This window comes from Citrus sinensis, chromosome 6 (genome assembly GCF_022201045.2).
Source record: "Citrus sinensis cultivar Valencia sweet orange chromosome 6, DVS_A1.0, whole genome shotgun sequence".
Lineage (NCBI taxonomy): Eukaryota > Viridiplantae > Streptophyta > Magnoliopsida > Sapindales > Rutaceae > Citrus > Citrus sinensis.
This window is the reverse complement of record NC_068561.1, coordinates 17,047,759-17,068,381: the sequence shown is the minus strand read 5'-3', so window position 1 is coordinate 17,068,381 and position 20,623 is coordinate 17,047,759. Positions and strand designations below refer to the sequence as shown.

The 20,623-nt window shown below is 34.2% G+C and overlaps 3 protein-coding genes across 6 annotated transcripts; all 3 read right to left on the bottom strand.

Moving 5' to 3' along the window:
• Positions 1 to 1,310: 1,310 nt before the first annotated feature.
• LOC102618537 (cysteine-rich receptor-like protein kinase 44) lies at positions 1,311 to 4,402 on the bottom strand. Its single transcript, XM_006481012.4, has 7 exons — positions 3,501 to 4,402; positions 3,261 to 3,404; positions 2,936 to 3,054; positions 2,611 to 2,821; positions 2,057 to 2,294; positions 1,819 to 1,969; positions 1,311 to 1,728 (listed from the first exon to the last, which is right to left on the bottom strand). The coding sequence occupies exons 1-7, from the start codon at positions 4,297 to 4,299 to the stop codon at positions 1,402 to 1,404; spliced, it is 1,989 nt and encodes a 662-aa protein (XP_006481075.2). The 5' UTR covers positions 4,300 to 4,402; the 3' UTR covers positions 1,311 to 1,401.
• Positions 4,403 to 8,551: 4,149 nt separating this feature from the next.
• Positions 8,552 to 13,114, bottom strand: LOC102617497 (pentatricopeptide repeat-containing protein At2g26790, mitochondrial-like). Of its 4 annotated transcripts, none has more exons than XM_052443496.1 (4): positions 10,325 to 13,114; positions 9,846 to 9,923; positions 9,679 to 9,737; positions 8,552 to 9,008 (listed from the first exon to the last, which is right to left on the bottom strand). In XM_052443496.1, exon 1 carries the CDS (start codon positions 12,871 to 12,873, stop codon positions 10,378 to 10,380), a length of 2,496 nt encoding a protein of 831 aa, XP_052299456.1. In that variant the 5' UTR covers positions 12,874 to 13,114; the 3' UTR covers positions 8,552 to 9,008; positions 9,679 to 9,737; positions 9,846 to 9,923; positions 10,325 to 10,377. The 4 variants fall into 4 exon arrangements, with proteins under 4 accessions (XP_052299456.1, XP_015386788.1, XP_006481072.1 ...); XM_015531302.3 differs by having other exon boundaries at positions 8,552 to 8,973; XM_006481009.4 differs by lacking the exon at positions 9,679 to 9,737.
• A 1,266-nt stretch (positions 13,115 to 14,380) lies between these two features.
• LOC102617203 (dnaJ protein ERDJ3A) lies at positions 14,381 to 19,273 on the bottom strand. Its single transcript, XM_006481006.4, has 7 exons — positions 19,068 to 19,273; positions 18,404 to 18,459; positions 17,603 to 17,676; positions 16,887 to 17,404; positions 16,456 to 16,797; positions 15,920 to 16,273; positions 14,381 to 15,251 (listed from the first exon to the last, which is right to left on the bottom strand). The coding sequence occupies exons 1-7, from the start codon at positions 19,167 to 19,169 to the stop codon at positions 14,964 to 14,966; spliced, it is 1,734 nt and encodes a 577-aa protein (XP_006481069.1). The 5' UTR covers positions 19,170 to 19,273; the 3' UTR covers positions 14,381 to 14,963.
• Between the last annotated feature and the right edge of the window lie 1,350 nt (positions 19,274 to 20,623).

The window sequence follows — 20,623 nt, the reverse complement described above, 5'->3', positions numbered from 1 at the left end:
ATTATATGCGCATGCTGGTTGGCAATGGCTAATTGGGCCAATTGGGCTCTCCTAGGGTGGGCTTCGTGTTTTCCTTGAGTAAACTGAAAATAGTGGAGCTTTTAACACTCCCAAAAAGCCTTATATCGTCCCTTTTGATTTTATTCCCTAAAGTATTCTCAACTTAATTTATAAAATACTATTCCATAAACTAAAATCATTAATCTTTTCATTAAATTTCACCTTGAAAATAATATTTTTTTAGAGCCTTTAATTATAAATGCATATAAATACTAAAATTTTAAGTTTTTTTTTTGTTATATAATATCTTTTCATAATTTTATATTCTTAAAAGTTTCTCAAAAAATATTTTTAATTAAAATATCAAATATAAATATAAATTATGAAATAGAGTGGTGTAAAAATTGTTAAAAAATAATTTGTATATGTGCTTGATTGAATTTTAATTCAAAATAAAAAATAAATGAATTTATCTTTATTTATTTAAATAATTTTCAGTTAAAGATGAGTTTTATATGGGATTTAAAGGGGTGTCAAAAGACTTGATCAACTGAAAATTTTTGTTTTTGTTTTTTTTTTTTTTTTGAGATGACTCGAGTGAAAAATTAGTTGGCTTGACTTGACTTCGCGAACCGAAAGTCTACTCGTGTCAACATTTTATTTATTTTTAATTAATTTATCAGCATTCAGTCGCATTTTCGTACTATTAATACGTGTCAAGGAAGCTAGGTCACCGTGGGTTTGACCAAGTGCCAACCATGTCCGCTGTTGGTATGCTTAAGTGCCAGCTCAGCATTAGTTGCCGTTAGGTAAACATGCTGAGCATACTGCAGCTAATCTTATCTGCTACGTTATTTTCCCTGTTTTATAATTATTATTATTTTTTTAGTTAGTTAGCTCGAATATAAAATCTTTTATATTCACTGATTTTCAAGACTAATAAAAATCTTTTAACGAAACACACGGCGATTGTTATGGGAGTGCTTGAAACAAAGTAAAGATTAAAGAAATTGTATGTGATTTTTGGCCACGGTTTTTGTTAACATTCAACTTGAACAAAGGAATGAATAGTTGCCATGGAATCAATCTTCCACTTTAGATATTTTTTGAACTTTGTATTAATTTTTTGTTGAAGACAAAAATCAAAGTCATTTATGGGACAAGATTTACATTGATTTGATGATATAATCTTTAAACTACTCTTGTTACATACAAAGTTGTGATGTTTAGTTAATTTGATAAGAATATATATGTAAGTAATTCTCAATTATCTTCTATAAGTAATTAACAATACGCAATCACACAAAATCTTCAAAAGATTAGCATCTATCCAAATTCATCTCATACAACAAAATATCATAGTACAAACTTGCTTAAAGATAGAGCCTATGTCCCTGAAAGTTAGCGAGGGTCTAGCTCACTAATTGTAACTTCATTGACTGTAAAATGAATGGAACCGCTTTTAGATTGATCAGATGAGGTGAATTCCAAATTATCCTGCTCCATTGTAGAGTGCATAAAAAATGCAGGCTGCGAAGGTAGTGGCAGGGAGAGAGAGCTGCTATTAAGCATGACAACAACTGAAGCCATGGTTGGTCTATTTGCAACATTTTCTTGAACACATAGCAATCCGATGTGGACGCATCTCATTATTTCACTACTGGAACCGTTCCTCAGTGTGGGATCTATCAGATTTAAAGCTGTTCCTTCGTTCCAATTTTTCCATGCCTAGAGAAAAATACAACGGCGGCGTTAAATGTTTTGTTTGATCTCTTAACATTTCAGACTTACGTATAATATATGATGATTATTACTTACGTAAGTCAGTAAGTCCTCTGCCTCCTCTCCAATACGGAAACTATTATTCTTTTGACCACTGATGATTTCCAAGACTAACACACCAAAGCTAAAAACATCAGATTTTATGGAGAAGTGTCCTCGAGTTACATATTCTGGAGCCATGTAACCACTGAAAATAATAAAAAAAAAATTGTCAATATAATTTTAGACTTCAAACATAAAATGAACAATCTGAAGTTAATCTCCGTATACTTACAAGGTCCCGACAATTCTACTTGTATCGCCTTGAGTTTGATCCATTTCAAACAACCTTGCCATTCCAAAGTCTGAAATTTTTGGAATCATGTCTGCGTCTAAAAGAATATTACTTGCTTTGAGGTCACGATGAATGATCCGTAACCTTGAATCTTCGTGAAGGTAAAGAATTCCTCGAGCTATACCCCCAATGATTTTGTGTCGAGTTTCCCAATCTAGTTGCACGCGCTTGATTGCATCTACCAATTTACAAAAGCCACAAAACTTATAATTTTGGTTGCAAAAGGGTAATAAACAGCAGGCTACAGGAGATATTACACAAACAAGAATAGCAACATTTGATGCATTGAAAATTTGCATCGATGTCAAGAGAATTTAATTATGTATAGATGCTATCAATTTCAGTGGGGATTAATAGGGTCCTTCATGATATCTGCCTTAACGAGATCATTTTAATTATTATATAAGCATCTAAACAACAAAGTGCAATATGAGTGAATTAGGATAACTGGAATAATATCTTTAAAAGCTTAAAAGGAAACGTGCAACCATTACCAAATATAAATTTATCTACGCTTGAATTCGGCACAAACTCATAGATGAGAAGCCTTTCGGTTTCTTCAAAGGAGAAACCTAGAAGCCTAACCAAATTTCTATGTTGAAGCCTGGCCACCAATAGGACCTCGTTTTTAAATTCTAGTTCTCCTTGAACCGAATTTTTAGACAGCCTCTTTACTGCTATTTCCTGTCCGTGTGAAAGCCTTCCCTGAAATCATTTTACCAAAAAAAAAAAAAAAAAAAAAAAAAAACAGGGTAAATGCCAAATGATTTGCACTAACGATCAGTATTATTTTCGACGTTCATGTAATGGTTCAAGTACCTTGTAAACAGCACCAAATCCACCTTGTCCAAGCTTATTATCTGTGGAGAAGTTATTTGTTGCATCTCTGATGGTGCTGAAGTCAAATTGCAAGGATTCCACAGTATTGATTTCATCGGCTTCAAAATAGTGATAAGTTAGCATATAGATTTGTACAAAATTAATAACAATTTCAAAAAAAATCTTTATTAAAGAAGAACACAACGGGCAACTTCTAATGACAGCATATTAGTTTCTTTGCTTCGGTGGAAGTCGTTTTATTGGTTGTAGCATATGTAAAATTTTACCTTTTAATAACAGGGGAGAAAACACATAATTAACTAACCTTTTCTGAGATTCTGCTTCTGCTTCTTCTTCCTCCTTCGTAGAAAGACACAAGTGATCAAAGCAACAAGTGCAATGATGAAAGTACTCGTAGAAACAACAATGATTACGACAGTTCCAGATGAAATGCTATTGCCGCCTTTGTCTGCAAAAATAAATCATAAAGATATGCGCGACTGTTAACTCGTGTCGAGATTGGATATTAGTGAGATACTAACAGCGGCGGCGGGCGTGAAAATACCTTTGGCGATTGTCGTATCAGTAGTAGTACTGGGTGGACTCAGAGGAGATGGCGATAAAGAATCAGCAGTAGCTCCATAGAATGGATACATTTCCCAGCGAAATATACAGCTGGGTCCCATAATATAACTTCCTTTCTTCCCATAACAGCAACTCTGCACATCAGCCATACTTTGACGTAGACAAAATTCACAGTCACTCTGGGATATATCTGGAGTGCACTGCATTAGTGCATATATCGTTTCAGAGCTTGTCAAATTTGCCTCATCAGTTGCAAATTTGAGCTTGGAAGTGCCCAAAGAAGCTTTTGCCAGTACGCGATCCATTAAACTCCTCCAGATCCGATCAAACTGTGTCAAACTTGAAGTGATATTATTTACATTATGGGCGATTTCTGTGGGTTTCAGCTCTAGTTTTCCAAAGAAAGAGCGGCTTGAATAGCGGACAACGCAAGGAAAATCCATTCCTTCCCATGAAATTGCTTCTTTTTGGTTCGGACAGTTCTTCATCATATCAAGAACTGTGAAATTCAGGCAGCTGGCACATGATTCTGGAGAAGAATCTCCTCTGCAGAGTGCAAGACCGTAAACTTCGTCGGGAATCTGGCCAATGGTGGCAGTGTAGAAACCCTTGTTCGCGGTTACGGTAGAAGCAAGAGATGAGAGAAACAGGTCCCGATTCTTACCGTAGGTACTATTAGTGGTGAAGTTTCCTGTATCGTAGCATGTCTGACCGGAGGTAAGACGAATGATACTCAGAAGCATGTAAGAAACGAAACCAAGCAAAATTTTAAAACCCATTATATATCTAGAGCAATGAGAGATCAGCGACCAATATACGGTTTAGAGTAAATAGAGCTAGTGCAGTTGCTTTGCCGGAAGAGCTTTCATTGCTTCCAAAAATACATTAGCCATATTAACATCTAATTGAGCAGGACATTTCCCTTTTGCGGGCCAATAACTTTTAATGTATCCAATCATTGATAAATTTTAGAATATACATATTGTATTACAACTAATTAATGCATGTATGACGTGTAATTGACTTTAATACAACTACCACTAAGTAATAGTTTACAAAATAAATACACGTGTTATTGCATTATTTGCTTGTTGTATGGTTAATATGGTACAACAGATGTATTCTAAAATTTCTCTCAATCACGATTCAAAAAAGGATTGTGTCCCCTCGTGTCTGCCTTCATATCCACGTAAAATTTTATCTTACAATCGAGAGGTTGACTTCCTTATAAAAGTAGTAAGAGTCTTTGAGAGTTGGTTCCAAGGAAACAGCTGGTGTTAGAACAAAGCATATCAAGCAAGACAGGCAAGCTCAACAAACATGATAAGGTGACTTGTGACTCAGCTAGCACTCAGAAATACTAGACAAAGTGTAGTGCAGACAATGACCATGTGATTGCTAAATAAAATAATATAACAAGCCTGTCAAGTCATGTAAACGATAATAAATATTCAAGTTAAAAAGAAATGGAAATATAGTGCATTCTCAAAGTATTCTTTCGTCTTTTATTATCCTATTCTTTTCTGCTAGCGACTTCACTATATGCGTGGACTAGTCTTCTCAATTGAGTAAGACTTGCGGAACAATAAATTGATTGATTGTTGATTCGAGTTATCCACGCATCACGCATGTCGCGTCTACTTACGCGAGAAATTCTAGAATACATTAGAGGTACCACGTCAGTCATATAATAAGTAAATGATGTTATGACATGTGTGCATTTAGTTTAAAAAATCATCATGTAAGTGGTAGTTATATTAAATTCAACTACACATGACATGCATACATCAATTGATTGTAATATATCAGGAGTATTTTAGAATTTCTCCTACTTTCCTAAGGTGCATACGAGCTGTCGGCCAATCCACAATGACTCTTGAAACCTCTAGCCGATGCCAACTTTTCTTTTCCATTGTGCCACTTGGCTAGTGTGAGAGAGTGAGGGCGGAAGGTCGGCCGTTATCAGTAACTCGGTCGTGGACAACGTTTTTCAATGAGGAATTTTCAGTGTTAAAATCATGATTGATCTTTTGCTCTTCTTTGTTCAAAAATATTATATGATTAAACAACAAAGTCATGATTTTATTCATTCTAACCATGTACAAAATAAAGAGAGAAGCTATTCTTTTACAATTACACAATTACTATATAAAATAAATGGAAATATTATAAATTATAATAAGTTGAGGATGATTGTTCTTGTATTGTTTACCATGAGACGGATGAGATGAGAAATTTGAAAATGATTGTTTTTGTATTTTTTTTACTAATATTTATTTGTTACAAATTTTAATTTCACTTTTTTTTAATTTTACACTTTTAATAATAATTCTGTTTACTAAAAGTTATTTTATTTTATTTATGTTTCCGAACTTGAAGACAAAGGATGAAATAGTAAAATAATTAATAAAGTTAACATTATAATAACTTATAAAAACAGTGTCGCGTTTAGACATATTTTAAAAAGTTTAGAGCAGAACCAAGAGTCTTTTAATTTAATTCTCTAAATATTTATTTGCTTACTTATGCGGCAAACAAAAAAGTGTAAAAAATAAATCATCTCTTAAAAGACTACTCTAATAAAAATAAGTTTATATTATATTTATAAAAAAAATTTCTCTACCAAAATAATAGCAATATATTATAACACTTTATCTCTCTTCAAGAATAAGAAGATAGAAAAATATAATATTAAATGAAGCCTGCAAAAACTTTTTAAATAAAAATTATTTAAATGAGATAGTACTCTTTTCTCTTTAACAATATTATTTGAAAAGTCTTTTCATGATGTTCTTTAGAGTAAATAATACGGATATTTTTCTTAAATCCAAAGTATATATACTAGATAATAAAATCATCTAATGAAAATATGACATGTGAATTTTATGTTAAAAGATTTCCACTTATTTGTTAGTTTTCAACCCGAATATATTCATGAATGAATTATTAAATTGTTGTATGGATTCATGGTATCTCAAATCTACTTGTGTTTATTATATATTCAATACAGGAGTCAACGGTAAATATTTTTACATTAATAGGAGTCAACGGAAAATGGTTACCAAACGCCAAGATTGGAAGAAAAAAAAAATCATGGAACCAACTACAAGTTGTAGTGACCCGCTTTCATTATCTCTCACAAGACTAGCGAATCATCATTTGGCATAAATATATTTTGTTCGTTTAATTGATGATGGATAATCATGCTAATAAATTAGTTTTCATACATAATTTAGAAACAAAGAAATTTCTTATAAAATAAAAAAAAAAATTGAAGTTAAAAGTACTATTTTGGAAATTTGGCATTTTACCTTGTAAGGAAAAAATATTAATATTAAATTGACGCTATCCTGGTTTCTTTCTTGCTCGAGCCATCCTGGTTTCTTTCTTCAAATATTGAAGTTAAAAGTACTATTCTTGAACTTTCTTCAAATAACAAAGTCTTTGAGCCATCCTGGTTTCTTTCTTGCTCGAGCTGGACCTGTCTTGAGCTGCTCTTTAGCTTGAGTCTCATTCAAGGGTTGGGTTTCTTCCATTTTTGTAGGTTGGGTTCTTCCCTTGTTATCTCCTTGAGCTCGATCTGATTCACAGCAATGGGCCAAGTCGTATCATTCCCCATTCCTTGAAAGCGTACCTTGTCCTCAAGGATAGAGTTTACGAAATTCCTCAAAGTAAACCCAAGTTGAATTTTCTAGTGAGCTATCAGACCATTGCACCAAAATTTGTAGAATTTCTTTACCTTGTCGAAGTATCTTTCGCTCAGCACATATAGCAATTGGTAGTGAAAGGGGCTTGTTATCCATCCACACTTCCTGGAGGCTGTGAATAAACGTCAATGGAGGAGTTTCCCACATAAGGTTTGAGTAAGGAAATATGAAACACCGGGTGAATTCGACAATCCGTGGGTAAATCTAACTTATGAGGCACTTGCTCAAAGTCTTTGAGCCATCCATTTTCAGTTATGTTCGTTGCTTATCGGTGATAACATTACAAAGTAGGTGGAAATACTCGAGCAGGGGCTAGTGCGTTCGGGTCAAAGCAGGTGGTCTGAGGTTAATTTTTCTGGGACGTTGCCTGTAATAGTAACCAACCAGGTCCAATGCGTAACGACATGTAGCAGTCTTGTTTGATATTGTCAGTTTTTTTTTTCTTTGTTTCGCCATAGAATATTTCAAAAACTTAACTTCTAGAGATAACCATATTCAAGTTTCAACCCTCGTGTCCCGCTTTCAAATAAAACTACTGTAAGCTTAGACGGACCGGAACACCCTAATTGAAAATTGATTTTATTTTATTTTTTTGGATTAGTTTATTTAACATTTTCTCGGTAATGCGTGGCAGCAAAGCTCTCTCAAATGTAATCACAAGCGCAAAGGACTAGAAAGTAAGAGCCAAAGAGGTGGTCGAATTTCAAATAGCACACATCACGCCGCTAGCCTAGGGGAAAAAGGTCAAATCGGATGGTGTTAAAATAATAATAAAGGTGTTTCCACTTCCCGCGATGTTGACGGTGATGCTCTTACAATGAAATCACGTGTCGATTATGGATTCATGATCTAAACCCAAACCAAACGAGATCTCTGTCGGATTCCCCCCTCACGATCTCGTGGGTGGGTATAAATTGTATTACATCGGGACCCACATACGTGTAACACCCGATAGGAAATGTGAAATATAAAATGGAAAGTGCTCCGAAAAAATTCGAAAGTTCTAGGATATGTGCTTTCATTGGTCATTTTCGAGAATTTTAATGGTTTACCACTAATTCTTAAAAGGGCTCAAGATTCATTGATACTGATTTCCTCATGAACTATTTGTTTAGAAAGGGAGAAAAGGATCATCAAAGTATTATTATGAAATGTGTTTTGATTCGATACAATTCATATTAGAGTTTATAAAAACTCAATTCGTATAAATTAAATCTGAATATGAACTCAAAAATATAAAGGGCACGTAGATTTAACTTGATTAAGAGACTAAGTCTTTTTAATTTATAAATAAAAAATAAATTAAGTTATAAAAAGCTCAAAATAACAAATTAATATACTTTTTACATTAATATTTGTAATTTATTATATTATGTCCCCACTAGCTACAGTGTTTATGACAAAGAGAACTCCTTGCCGTTCATTTTTTTACGAGGTTGGAAGCCGAAAGATATCGAACCAGTACTCTCAGGGAAGCGTAGTAGAGGCCTCGTCATTTGCCATAGGCATTTACCATCTATTGTAGCAGTTCCAACTCTGCACTTCCCCAGTCATTACACCGACTTTGGCCGATTCTTGGAGTCCACCAATAATTGTCAGCTACTGGGTGTTCAGAAACTGGTTACGCTGGTGCAGGCTTTAAGGTTCCAGTCCACAACTATTTGCCATTGAATAACTTCACAGCTAGATGAAGCATTTATCAACGGCCCTTGAAAACTCCATGCTGCAGTGATCCGTCGGGAACTTCTGCAAGAGACAAGAGTCCAGGTCCAGCATCAACACTGAAATCCAAGATATTGAAGAAACTAAGAAATACTAAATAATAACAGTATTAATTTTAAAAATGGTAAATCATGATATCAAATTTCCAATTGAAGCTTTTTCTTAATAGTCCACGGTTACTTTTATTGGGTTATAAGAAAACTAATAATAGTTCCTAACACCAGCAGTCAATTTTTTTCAGCATAATGACATTCTAAAACTCAATTTTACTTCCTACATCAGACGTAAATACTAATTAAACTATTTTAAGTAGTTCCTCATTGTAGATAATAAAAGCTTCAATAAAAGTAATTGACTAATTTCTCAATCTATGCTCTCATCAACAAACACAAAACTGAACCCACACTTACATACAACCAAACCCTCATTTTCGCGATAAACTCTCATCTTAGGATACTACTTCATGCCCAGCATTTATGAAAACATCCAGTCAGCCAAAGCAGTCCTAACACTGGTACTTCACGATTATGCAAACAAGCTTCACATCTCTGAGGTGGTCACTGCAAAAAGCCCAACTTGCTGCAAACAGTTTCATAGGTTTTTTTTTTTTTGGCCTTTTTATGCAATAACAATATTTCAGCAGTTTCAGTATTCTATCTACATAATGGAAGAGGTATAGAAAGCCAGTGTATGATGAAAAACAGAGATTTCAGGGAAACTACTCAATACCAGAGTGCCCCAAAACCATGGACAGGGTAGGTTTTGACATCCAAAGCCTTCTTTGTTTCCTACCATATATCAATAACTCATATTAAATAATGTTATGGCACTAATGCCACCGGGCTCTGATAAGAAAAACAACACTTAAATATAGCTCAAGAAGATAACTCACCTACCTATTATTCCTTACAAGCGACTGCAGAAGGAAGAACAGATGACTGAATATTATTGCTGTTGCAATTGTTATCTGAGGTCTGCATTTTAAAAAATAGCATTTACTATCAGCGTAAATCACTAAGCATAAACAATGGCATATTTGAAGCATAATCACGCTGTAAAGTACTTTTTAAAGTTCATTATCTAGGACACCAACAGTAAGTTTACTATACAGAAGGGAAACACAACTATCCTCGTAGCCAAATAAGTATGCTATTTTGCTTTATTGCTAGCCCTTTTAAGAAACTAATAAAGATTTTTTAAAAGTTGAATTCTGTTAAGTTGAAAGCAGAATCCAATAAGAAAATAGACCAGTGTGCAAATGAATCTGAAAAGAGCCTTTAAGGTGAAAATCTTGGTGCTTGAAGGTCTCACTATAATTAATGTCACTAAGTGTTTCTATTTAATGGCAGATACAAATTCTGTTATGTTAAAGCACCTGATTCAGCAGATGAGTTTGGTCCATCTACCCACGTAGACTGAACATACAGCTTAATGCCGATATTGCAATATCCTGGCCTTCTCTATGCCACGTTCCAATGAAGACTTGGTGTAATCATCTCCTTGTATCCCCTTGACTGACATTTCATCAACAAGGGCTATAGCCCTATCTAGATCTCCCTTTGCCAGGTAGCCACATAAAAGGGCTGTGTATGTGACAGTATCAGGTTCCAGTCCTCTATCACTTATTTCATTGAAGACTGTAATACCATCTTCAAGGTTTTGTGTGTTGCACAGCTTTGCAATCAAAACAGTGTAACTTATAACATCAGGTCTTATTCCCATTTCCTTCATCTCGTTCCAAAAAACTGAAGCATCCACCACATCTTCTTTACATTGCAAGGCATCTGGCGAGGAAGAAGAACCTTTTAGATTTATTTTTGAATGAGCATCAAATAAAACTGTATAAGTTACAACATCAGGAGTGATCCCTCTCTGCTTCATATCATTGAAAACATCACGAGCTTCACGCAAACAATTTATTTTGCAATAACCATGTATCATCATTGTGTAGGTAATGAGATGAGGAGTTAACCCTTTGTCAACTAAAACATCAAACACTAATTGTGCCTGTTCCATTTCTTCCGCCTGACATAATGCACCTATGAGCTTATCATACATACTTTTGCTGGGTTCAGCATTCAGAGTTATCATTGTCTTAAACAACTTGAGAGCATTGTTGTTATCACGTAGGATAAGAAGATTAGTAAGTAGTTTATTACATGAGCTTTTTTTCACTAAGACTCCTTGGTTAGACAGCCTCATAAATAGTTGAAAGGCCTCTTTTGTATGACCTGTTTTACAGTAACCATTAATCATGGCACTGTAGTTCTCTAAACACTTCCCTTTTAAACCGTCTAAAAATGCTTCAGCTTCCTCCACCCTACCTCCCATGCACAAACCTTCAATAATCATGTTGTGTGTAACAAAATTAGGTTCCAAACCATGTCTCTTCATATAATTCAAAAGATCAAACGCCTTTTGCACAGCGCCATATTGAGCAAACGCACCAGCAAGTATGTTATAAGTAATAGTATCAGGTTTATGTCCCATCTCCTTCATTTCCTTGAATAAATCCAGAGCATCACCAAGCTTACCTTGAAAACAGTAACCACAAATCATAGTTGTGTAGTTGACAACATCTGGAACTATCTGCCTATCCTTCATCTCCTTGAACAGTATCATTGCCTTTTCTACTTCTCCAAGTTTGCATAAAGAGTCCACTATTATATCATAACAAACCTTGTCAAGGAAAAACCCCATATCTTTGAACTCCAAAAATTGTTTTATAGCTGCGGAAGCCATGCCATTTCGACATAAGCCTTTTAAAATCACACTCAATACCCCGCAATTTGTTTTAATACCCTTTGATGTCATTTCGTGGTGAAGAGGCAAAGCTTTATTTATCTTCCCAAATTTGCAGTACCCAGAAATCAAAGCACTGTATGCATACACATCAGGAACAACCCCTTGTTTTTCCATGTGAAGCAACACACATTCAGCTTTTTCCAGCTTATTCTGATCACAAAACCCACGTATCACAACAATGTAAGCAAAGGCACTCAAAGGAATGTCTGCCTCTTCCCATTTCAAGAGCAGTTCATAACCCAAATCCAGCATCCCATTCATACAAAGCCCTTCAATACAAGTCGAGTAAGCAAAAGCATTTGGGGTTACCCCTGCTTTTTCCATCTCCAGAAACACCTCAACTGCTTCTTGCATACTACCCTTCTTACAAAGGGCCTTAATTACAATAACATATGTGTATTCATTCAAACTCAACCCCAGCCTCTTCAAATGCTGGTAAACAGCCAAAGCCATATCAACTTTCCCACACTCAACTAACTGGTTCATGAAATAGTTACATGAACATATTGACCAAACAAATCCTCGCCGATTAATTTGAAATAATATATCTATACCCTCATCAAACATTCCCACACTAACATAAGCCTTAATCATTGCATCCGAAAGTCGTGTCAGCAAAGTTGACCCTTCTCCACAAAGCGCTTCAATCAAATCAGTAGCCTCAAAATTTGCATCAGTCTTTTTCCTAACAAGTTCCAATAACATAGACTCCAACTTCTTTTGCCAACCACAACAACACAATATTCTCACTATCGCTGCATAAGTACAAAGATTATGACTAAACCCACTCCTTTTTAACTGTTCAAAGAATGATAATGCAATTTTGGGTTCTTTTCTAAGACTATACAACTTTTCAACTACCTCCCTTGTATTTAAATAAGAAAAGCTACATTTAATTTCATCATTATGCTCGTTATTCACACTAGACTCTTCTAATTCAGAATCTGAACAGATTAGCCTCAAATGGGCGAGGGCTGAAACCGAACGGGAAGGTATTAACTGAACATGTTTGATGTACTGTCTGAATGGAAACAGCTTAGCAGCTAATACCCACATCAATATACAAAGAGTATAATGAAAACAGTACACAGCAACTAAGCTTAAATAAAAAATGGACATAGAAGAAGCTTACTTGACCAAGACCTACTAAAACGACACTTTCCAGAAGCTAAAGCAGCGCGTTGGCTGGCGGTGGCGCAGTGCTTTGCTTTTAGTCTCTTTTATTTTAAAAAACCCGTCGCCAAACGCTAACACCACCAGATTGTACTAATCATGGGCCGGGTTTTCAGTTCAGTTGATTTTGGGTTTCTGTTTTATTAAAGGTTTAGAGATAATATGGATTGATTATTGAGTAGTGCTATTAGCACCGCTGCATTATCCCTTTGAACCCGCTCTTCTGTTTTTATCCACTTTAATTTTTCAGAGTCTTTGTTTGTTTTTTCTTCAATAAACCCTAGTCTCTCTATTTAATTGCAAACCCCTTTCAGTTTTCTGTCTTCAACCCCCCATCATTCAAGTTTCTTCTTTTTGTAGCAAAAAATTGTTGATCGCAACCCAATATTTTGAGTCCCATAAGTTTAATTTATTATTACTAACTTTCATTTATTTTAGGTTTATGCTTTTTCACTTATCACATTCCATTTCAAATATAAATATGATACGCACAATGCTGATCGTTTCCTAACATCCTAACAAAATTAGTAATTTATGAAAATTTTCAAAAAATATGATTTATATGAAAATAAAGTGAAAAAAATAGTTTAGATCAAATTCTTATTCTTTTACAATTAACTTTTTTTTCAAAAAAATAAATTTTAAAAGGTTTTAATGGAGAAAGAGGTGGAGAGAAAAATCATATTTAGATTTAATTAGCAAGATTTTAGATTTAATACAAATTAAAACACAAAGGATAAAATAATAAGCACATAACAAAAGGTGGTTTCATAAGAAAAATAGAGGAGTGCTAGTAGGGTTACTCTTGACTATTTTTACAAATTTTTATTCAATCTTGTAGGAAAAAAATATATAATTCATTCACTCGATATTTCGTCAATATTAAAAAATATTGGATATTCTGAATTCATTCAACAGTTCAGCCATTATTTATAAATTGTATTACTTTTTTACCTTACAGAGTTAACAGGCGTTAACTTTAGATGATGTCCGGAGAATAATTTGGATATTAACATGCTAACATCACATACAGAAAGCAACAATTCACCCAATGATTGCAAAAAAATCAATTTTCCATCCATTCTTAAATTGCACCTTAGAGATAAAATGATCAAACACTAGTAATGGAAACTGGAAAGGTGAAAATTTATATAATTTGTAAATTTTGAGTAGATTGCAGGACTAATTCAAATTTTTTAAAGTTCAAACATTAATAAAACTTTGGACGGATGGACAAATGATAATTTTCCCTGTTTATTAGAAATACAATGAGTACAGATCCTATGATGACGCCACTTGAAAATTTATTATTATTTATTTTTAATTAAAAATTAAGTAGTCATATCTCTCAACTAATGCGGGCGGATTATAAATATTAATAGACTTAAGATAAAATACTAAACATGTAAATATTAGTAAACCTTGAGGAAATATGTCAATCAGGTCCCAAAAATTAAAGACATCACCTTAAATAAATATATTATATGTCACACAAATACATGTCATGTAGCTCACACCGAACACAGATTTTACTAACAATCTTAAATATATCTTCATTTTTCCTAAATCAAAAATCAAAATTGACTACTTTGGGGAAACTGTAAGTAATTAAGTAGGTACAGTTGGCTTCAGCTTTGGATGGAGATATAGAGGAATCACCCAATCACCCTTGATAATATCCCCCCCACCCCACAGCAACTGCCTACTGCTCTTTACACGGAAAAAGGAAATTAAAAATTTTCCTTCAACCAGAGAAAAATGAATAATATTACAAAGTCCTTACAGCCATGCAAGTGCATCTGAGAAAAATCTATTGTTCCACGGAAAAATTCTCCAATGCGTTGAATTTTCGGTTACTCAAATTTCTAAAACACACACTTGATTAACCCTGGTAGCATCTCCTTCAAAACCACCAGATACTTGCACCATTGCCAAGGTTTAGAAGATAAAAAATTTGTATCGATATTTCTTTCTAGTCTCTCTGCTATGTACATTCATAAACCACATTCCGTTAACACAATCCATTTATGTTTCTCTCACTTGATCAAAGGCTTATGCCGTGTCTTAGAAAATTGTACATCTCCATTAAGAACAGAACCAATGAATCTCTCAACTTCCTCTGGGGTCATTTCACCTGCAAAAACTGCAAACTTTCCCCTCTTGGGTTTATAGGCTACCAAGAATTTACCCAATGATTTGAATCCTGATTTGTCAAATGCGCTTAGGAATGATGACTGCTTGGCGGCATCCAAGAGAGCGTAAGTTATGGAATTTCTAGAGCCAGAGGCAGAGTACTGATGCCGAGACAGTGACTTCTGAGAGACCTGAAAGTGCAAAGCATGTAACAATGAGAGTCGGTGAATCGAATTTCAAACTTTTAAGATGTAAACGCAGGAAAATTTCAAGAATATTCCTGAAGAAAGATAACTCCCATAAACACGTAGACACTATCAGATAAGCCTTTAAATTAAGGAGCAACTAAGGTTATGGATCAATTTGCAAATTTGGTAAGCGAGGTTGTTTACAGAGCAGATGCTTAATTTTTCAACTGGGCATGACTTTGTAGTTAAGAGAACAAAATACATAAAACAAACCTCAACCCAAACCCACTAAAAAATGGATGTATTTTATTATTTATTTTTCCCTTTGTTTCCCCCAACCCTGAAAATTCTTATGCTATCACAAGAAATCTAACCAATGGCACAACAATAATCTGGAATTGCATGTATTTTACCAATTAAGAAGTCCTACAGCACTTAATTTCTTAAGCGTCAACTAGTGCACTTGAATTTCTTTTAACTCTTTAGGATTCCCCCCTCATGCAATTGTTGTAATAAAATAATAAAAAAGTAATGACATATGAAGATTCTGACTGATGCTTAAGAAACATGACCATCCTCCATGTTCATCTCCAAAATAAAGTATAACAATAATTCTGCTTCTGATTTCCAACTTCTGCAAAAATTCATCAACTAGAGATGATATTACTTACATCTAATACTATGGATTCCAGCTTCCCCCTTGCATTCGAAGACCTGAAAGCACCTATAATGCAAACAGGAATTGCCTCCCCACATATAGTATCAAAATTTGAGCGCGTCAACAGAGGTATCTGCTCCTCCGCTGAATCACTATGTGATTTGCTAGCCCGTGCGGAAGCTGCCTTTTTGTTCTCTTTTTCAAAACCATCAAGTAATTTACTGAGCTCATGAATTGACGATTTCTGATCTTTCACTGATATCCCTGTTTTTAGAACATCTTTCTCCCCATTTGATAACCAGCCAACAATAGCTGGAAGGGCATCGACTCCTAGCTTCTTTACTGCTGGATCAGAAACATCATGAACCTAGATAAACATAACAATAGCAATTATAAATTCATTCATAAAGAGTAGGAAAGAACCAAGTTATTTTCCTTGAAGAAACAAAGAATCCAATAATTCCAAGATTTCAGAATGACAAGGCAAAAAACATTTTTAAACAGGAGGGTTTCCTAGAGTAAACCCAGTCAGTAAGCACCATAATATACCTCTGTGTCATAGAAATTCAATCGTTCATGATACATGCCACTGAGAACACGCCAAATGATGGGCGTCTCCTTTTTGGTGGAAAGAAGCAACACGCTTGGCAATCTTGCCTTAGCATCAAAAGTAAACTCAATACGATTGAGGCTGATCCGTTTTGAAAATCTAGGAAGGTGGTCTCGACAAAAGCTTTTTAAATTCTTTGCAACCAAATGCTCATTGTACTCAACTAAAGAACCCTTGTCACCAGCTTTATATGAATACGCAAAAATCCTCGGGGATCTGGGGCGATGAACACCTAATTCCTTACACAAAGATGCTTCTGTTTCACAGTTTATGCTTCCCACCTGTCACAGCAAAAGGATCGTAAGATTTGAAACGATCAACAGAAGATCAAATAGGGAGACCACACCAAAATGGACCAGTAGTTAAGTACCTTTAAAGCTCCTTCCATTGAGTTGGCAACTTCCTCAATCACAGATTCATAGCCATCCCTGTTCGAGGAGGGTGAATAAAAAAACAAAAGCCAAGTCATTCCTTTCTCCACTATTTCTTTCTTGAAGACCTGTAAATTTAAGGCTCTGATGTTTCCAGAGGAACTCCTAGATTGAGACTGAGAACCAGTTGAACCACTAAAACCACCAAATTGGCGTCCTCCTCCAAAACTACTGCCAAAAAAGTCAGAGAAGATATCATCTAGACCAAAACCAAATGAACTTGAACCACCAGTACCGCCAAAGGAAAACGAAAAGCTCCGGGAACTTCCCTGCCCCCCCATATTCTGCCATTCACCAGGTCTAGAGGTAAACTGGCTTTGTCCCGGTCCACCACTTGTGAAGTATGTATACCCACCTTGATTCCCAGGATGCCCAGCATCAAATCCAGGACTGCCCTTCTCATCCCCATACAAATCATATTTTTTCCTCTTCTCTTCATCAGATAAAATATCATATGCTGATGAAACAAGAAGACATAAATCAACATTGTTTACAGTGAACAGTTTGAAAACAAGAACAAAGGTTAAAAAAATCACAATAAATCATTCATCTATCTGATGGTTGAAAGTTTGTCGATTCAACTTCATGAATTTGAATACTAAGAAGCCTGCATCTTAAAACAAACAAAAAAAGAAGTGCTTTTTATTTTTTTTACCATTATTAATCTCAGCGAACTTCTCCTGAGCGGCCTTATTTTTGTTCTTGTCCGGGTGATATTGAAGAGAGAGCCTACAAGAGAGATTCAAAGAAACCATTAGTAACAAGATAGCAAAGCAATTTTCTGAGGTGTTTTCATATGTGTTTACTATATTGTGTTATATCATGATTGCAACTAAAGATAGGTTTATCTACATAGGAATTCAACAACGTTAAGAATCTAACACAATCCCATTAATCGACCGGAATTACAAATTATTTAGAAATCAATATAGAACAAACATGAAAAATTAAAGTAATTCACCAGCACCAAAATGAGTCAAATGCACTTCATTCAATATGGCAAAGTTACCAACTACAATGTAAATTGTCAAATCTGTATTTATTAGTTTAACAATGCCAATTATAGGTCAAAAAAGTTTAAATAGAAAAACAGATAAAAAATATCAATACTATATCATTACAAATATACAACCATAAGCATACACAAGAAGTGTATACTGCTCACAACCACATAGCAGCACTGCCCTGCTATTAACAGAAAATCAAGCCATTCTTGAGTACCACAATTGGTCAGTATCATGTGGCCTACTCTTCATCAGGTCTCCCAGATTTAAATAAAGCAATAATTTGATAGCTCAATCTCATCCATTGCTAATTCTAATCACATTATCAATCATAAACTCTATATATCAAGTAGGATCCTTTAAGTTTCTCTTATGCCATGACAGAAAGTGAGACACAAGGAATGCAAAATGATCGAATAATTCAATGAATTAGGGACATAATAATAACATACTTGTGGAAAGCTTTTTGAATCTCACGCTGGCTCGCATTCCGCTCAACACCAAGAACCTGATAATGAATCTTATTCGTAAGTAAGCTATCCGATGAAATGAGAGTTAAACTAAATAATGAATCTTATTCGTAAGTAAGCTATCCGATTAAATGAAAGTTAAACTAAATAATGCCATCCTCTTGAACAGAAAACAACAGAGAAAATATTTGTTCATTGATTTTGAATTAAATTTCCATACAACTATTCTCCAGTTCAATTTAGAGCTAGAGATGACAATTAACTGCCAATTATGTGACAATTTCATGTTGTTTCAGCCAAATTTTCACAGCACCAAGTCACTTAACATCAACAGCCGACATTAGCTCCAATGAAAACAATTTGTGATTTTTCTAAAGCAAATATTAAATAACAACAAATTCCACTGAGCTTAGCTTTCAACCAGATCATCAAATTTGCAATTTTTCTCTCAAAACTGAGGAACTGTTGTTATGAAAATCATATATACAGTAATGCATTGTGAAAACAAACTGCCACCAAAATTATAAAAAAAAAAAATCATATCATAAAAACATTAAAACTGGACAATTATGCGCATTAAAGAAACTTAAACAGCCAAAGGCAAAAAAAGCAAGTGGAAAAAAAAAGAAAAAAAAAAAATAATTACCTTGTACGGATCGACGGTTTTGGCTTTCGCGTTGAAGATCAAAAGCGTTGAAAACAGAAAAATCGATAGTGCGAAACGAACCTTCATTTTTGCACCTTGCATCTCACTACAGATTTTAGAGGTTTATTATTGAACGGAGTGAAGTGCGTTATGAAAAAGATCACAATTAATAACAATAGCGACGGGGTAGATTTGAAATCAAAGAGAGGCTGTTTTTATAGGTTCCCAGGGCGAGAAAGTCCAGATACTTCTGGATCTACATCCCGTTGGGTGACGTGGAACCATCAGGATATCCCACGCACACCGACCAATAGGATTTTAGCAAACAGATTTTATTAGGGGTGGGAAAAAAATTGTAGTCTTAAAAAAATCGAACCGACCGAACCGACGATTTTTTTTAATTCGGTACGATTTTTTTTTAAAAAAACTGAACGGTATAATTTATAAAAAAATTGAAATGTCGGTTCGGTATTCGGTTCATTTAACTTAACCGAAAAACCGAACCGAAAAATCGAATTATTTTTAAATTTTATTAAATTAAATATGTGTTAATTTTTAACTAATTATATAAGATAACTAACATAAACTTGCATACACACAATCAGAGTATATATATATATGTTAGTGTTACAATTTCGTAAATTTTTATTTCCCAAAATAAATCCTAAAATCAAATATAAAACAATTTCATAAATTTTGTAAATTTCAATTTCTTGAAGAATTTTTGAGGCCAATGCAATCTTAAGAACAACAGCAAGTAGCTGAAGAGTAAATGATAGTTGATTGATGTTGCTTACCAGTAAGTTTTCTTTATTTTTTTTAAAACTAGCATCTTATTATATAGATTGTTTATTTAATTATTTATTAATAGTTAATAAGATATTATTGATAAAATGTGTTTTGAATACTTTGTATTTATTGTTAATATTTATAATGAAATTAGGATGAACTTGTTGAAAAAAATTATTACATTTATGAAGTTTAATGGGTTAAAAATTTGAAAATTCAAAATAGGCCCAATAGGTCCAGAACCGAAAAAACCAAACCGAACCGAAAAGAACCGTTTGAGTTCGGTTCTTTTTTAGTTCGGTTCTTATGCAGTTATTTTTATAAAATAACCGATTTAAATCGGTTCTACTTAATTTTGAACCGAACTGAATCGAACCGAACCGTGCCCACCCCTAGATTTTATGTGTACAATTCTGGGAAATCATCGCCGCCCACCTGTCTGCTTTACACGTTCTTGCCTTTGTTGATCCAATTCATTTTGGGCTATGAATTGGACTACATATGGCCCAAAGCTCTTCCGTGTTTTCTCCTCTAGCTGGCCCACTTTTTACGTCATTTTATTCAGAGTTGGACTGATGTCACCTGTCACCTCTCCCAAATCCTGTTAAAACTTTTTTTTTTACATTTTACACTCCACTTAATGTCAAAAATATATTTTTAATAAATAAAATTCTTTTACAGTAATTAATACCAACAACTTCTTCAGATTTTCTTTTTACAAAACTCACAAACACTAACGTTTTAAAAATAAAAATAAATTGAAGATT

Coding starts and splice junctions, on each gene's coding strand:
- LOC102617497 (XM_052443496.1), bottom strand. CDS start 12,873: ATGTCCATTTTTTATTTAAGCTTAGTTGCTGTGTACTGTTTTCATTAT.
- LOC102617203 (XM_006481006.4), bottom strand. CDS start 19,169: ATGCAAGGTGCAAAAATGAAGGTTCGTTTCGCACTATCGATTTTTCTG. Junction 18,460..19,067: donor AAACCGTCGATCCGTACAAG/GTAATTATTTTT, acceptor ATTCATTATCAG/GTTCTTGGTGTTGAGCGGAA. Junction 17,405..17,602: donor GTTCGCTGAGATTAATAATG/GTAAAAAAAATA, acceptor TTGTTTCATCAG/CATATGATATTTTATCTGAT.
- LOC102618537 (XM_006481012.4), bottom strand. CDS start 4,299: ATGGGTTTTAAAATTTTGCTTGGTTTCGTTTCTTACATGCTTCTGAGT. Junction 3,055..3,260: donor GAAGCAGAATCTCAGAAAAG/GTTAGTTAATTA, acceptor ACTATTTTGAAG/CCGATGAAATCAATACTGTG. Junction 1,970..2,056: donor AGTAGAATTGTCGGGACCTT/GTAAGTATACGG, acceptor TATTATTTTCAG/TGGTTACATGGCTCCAGAAT.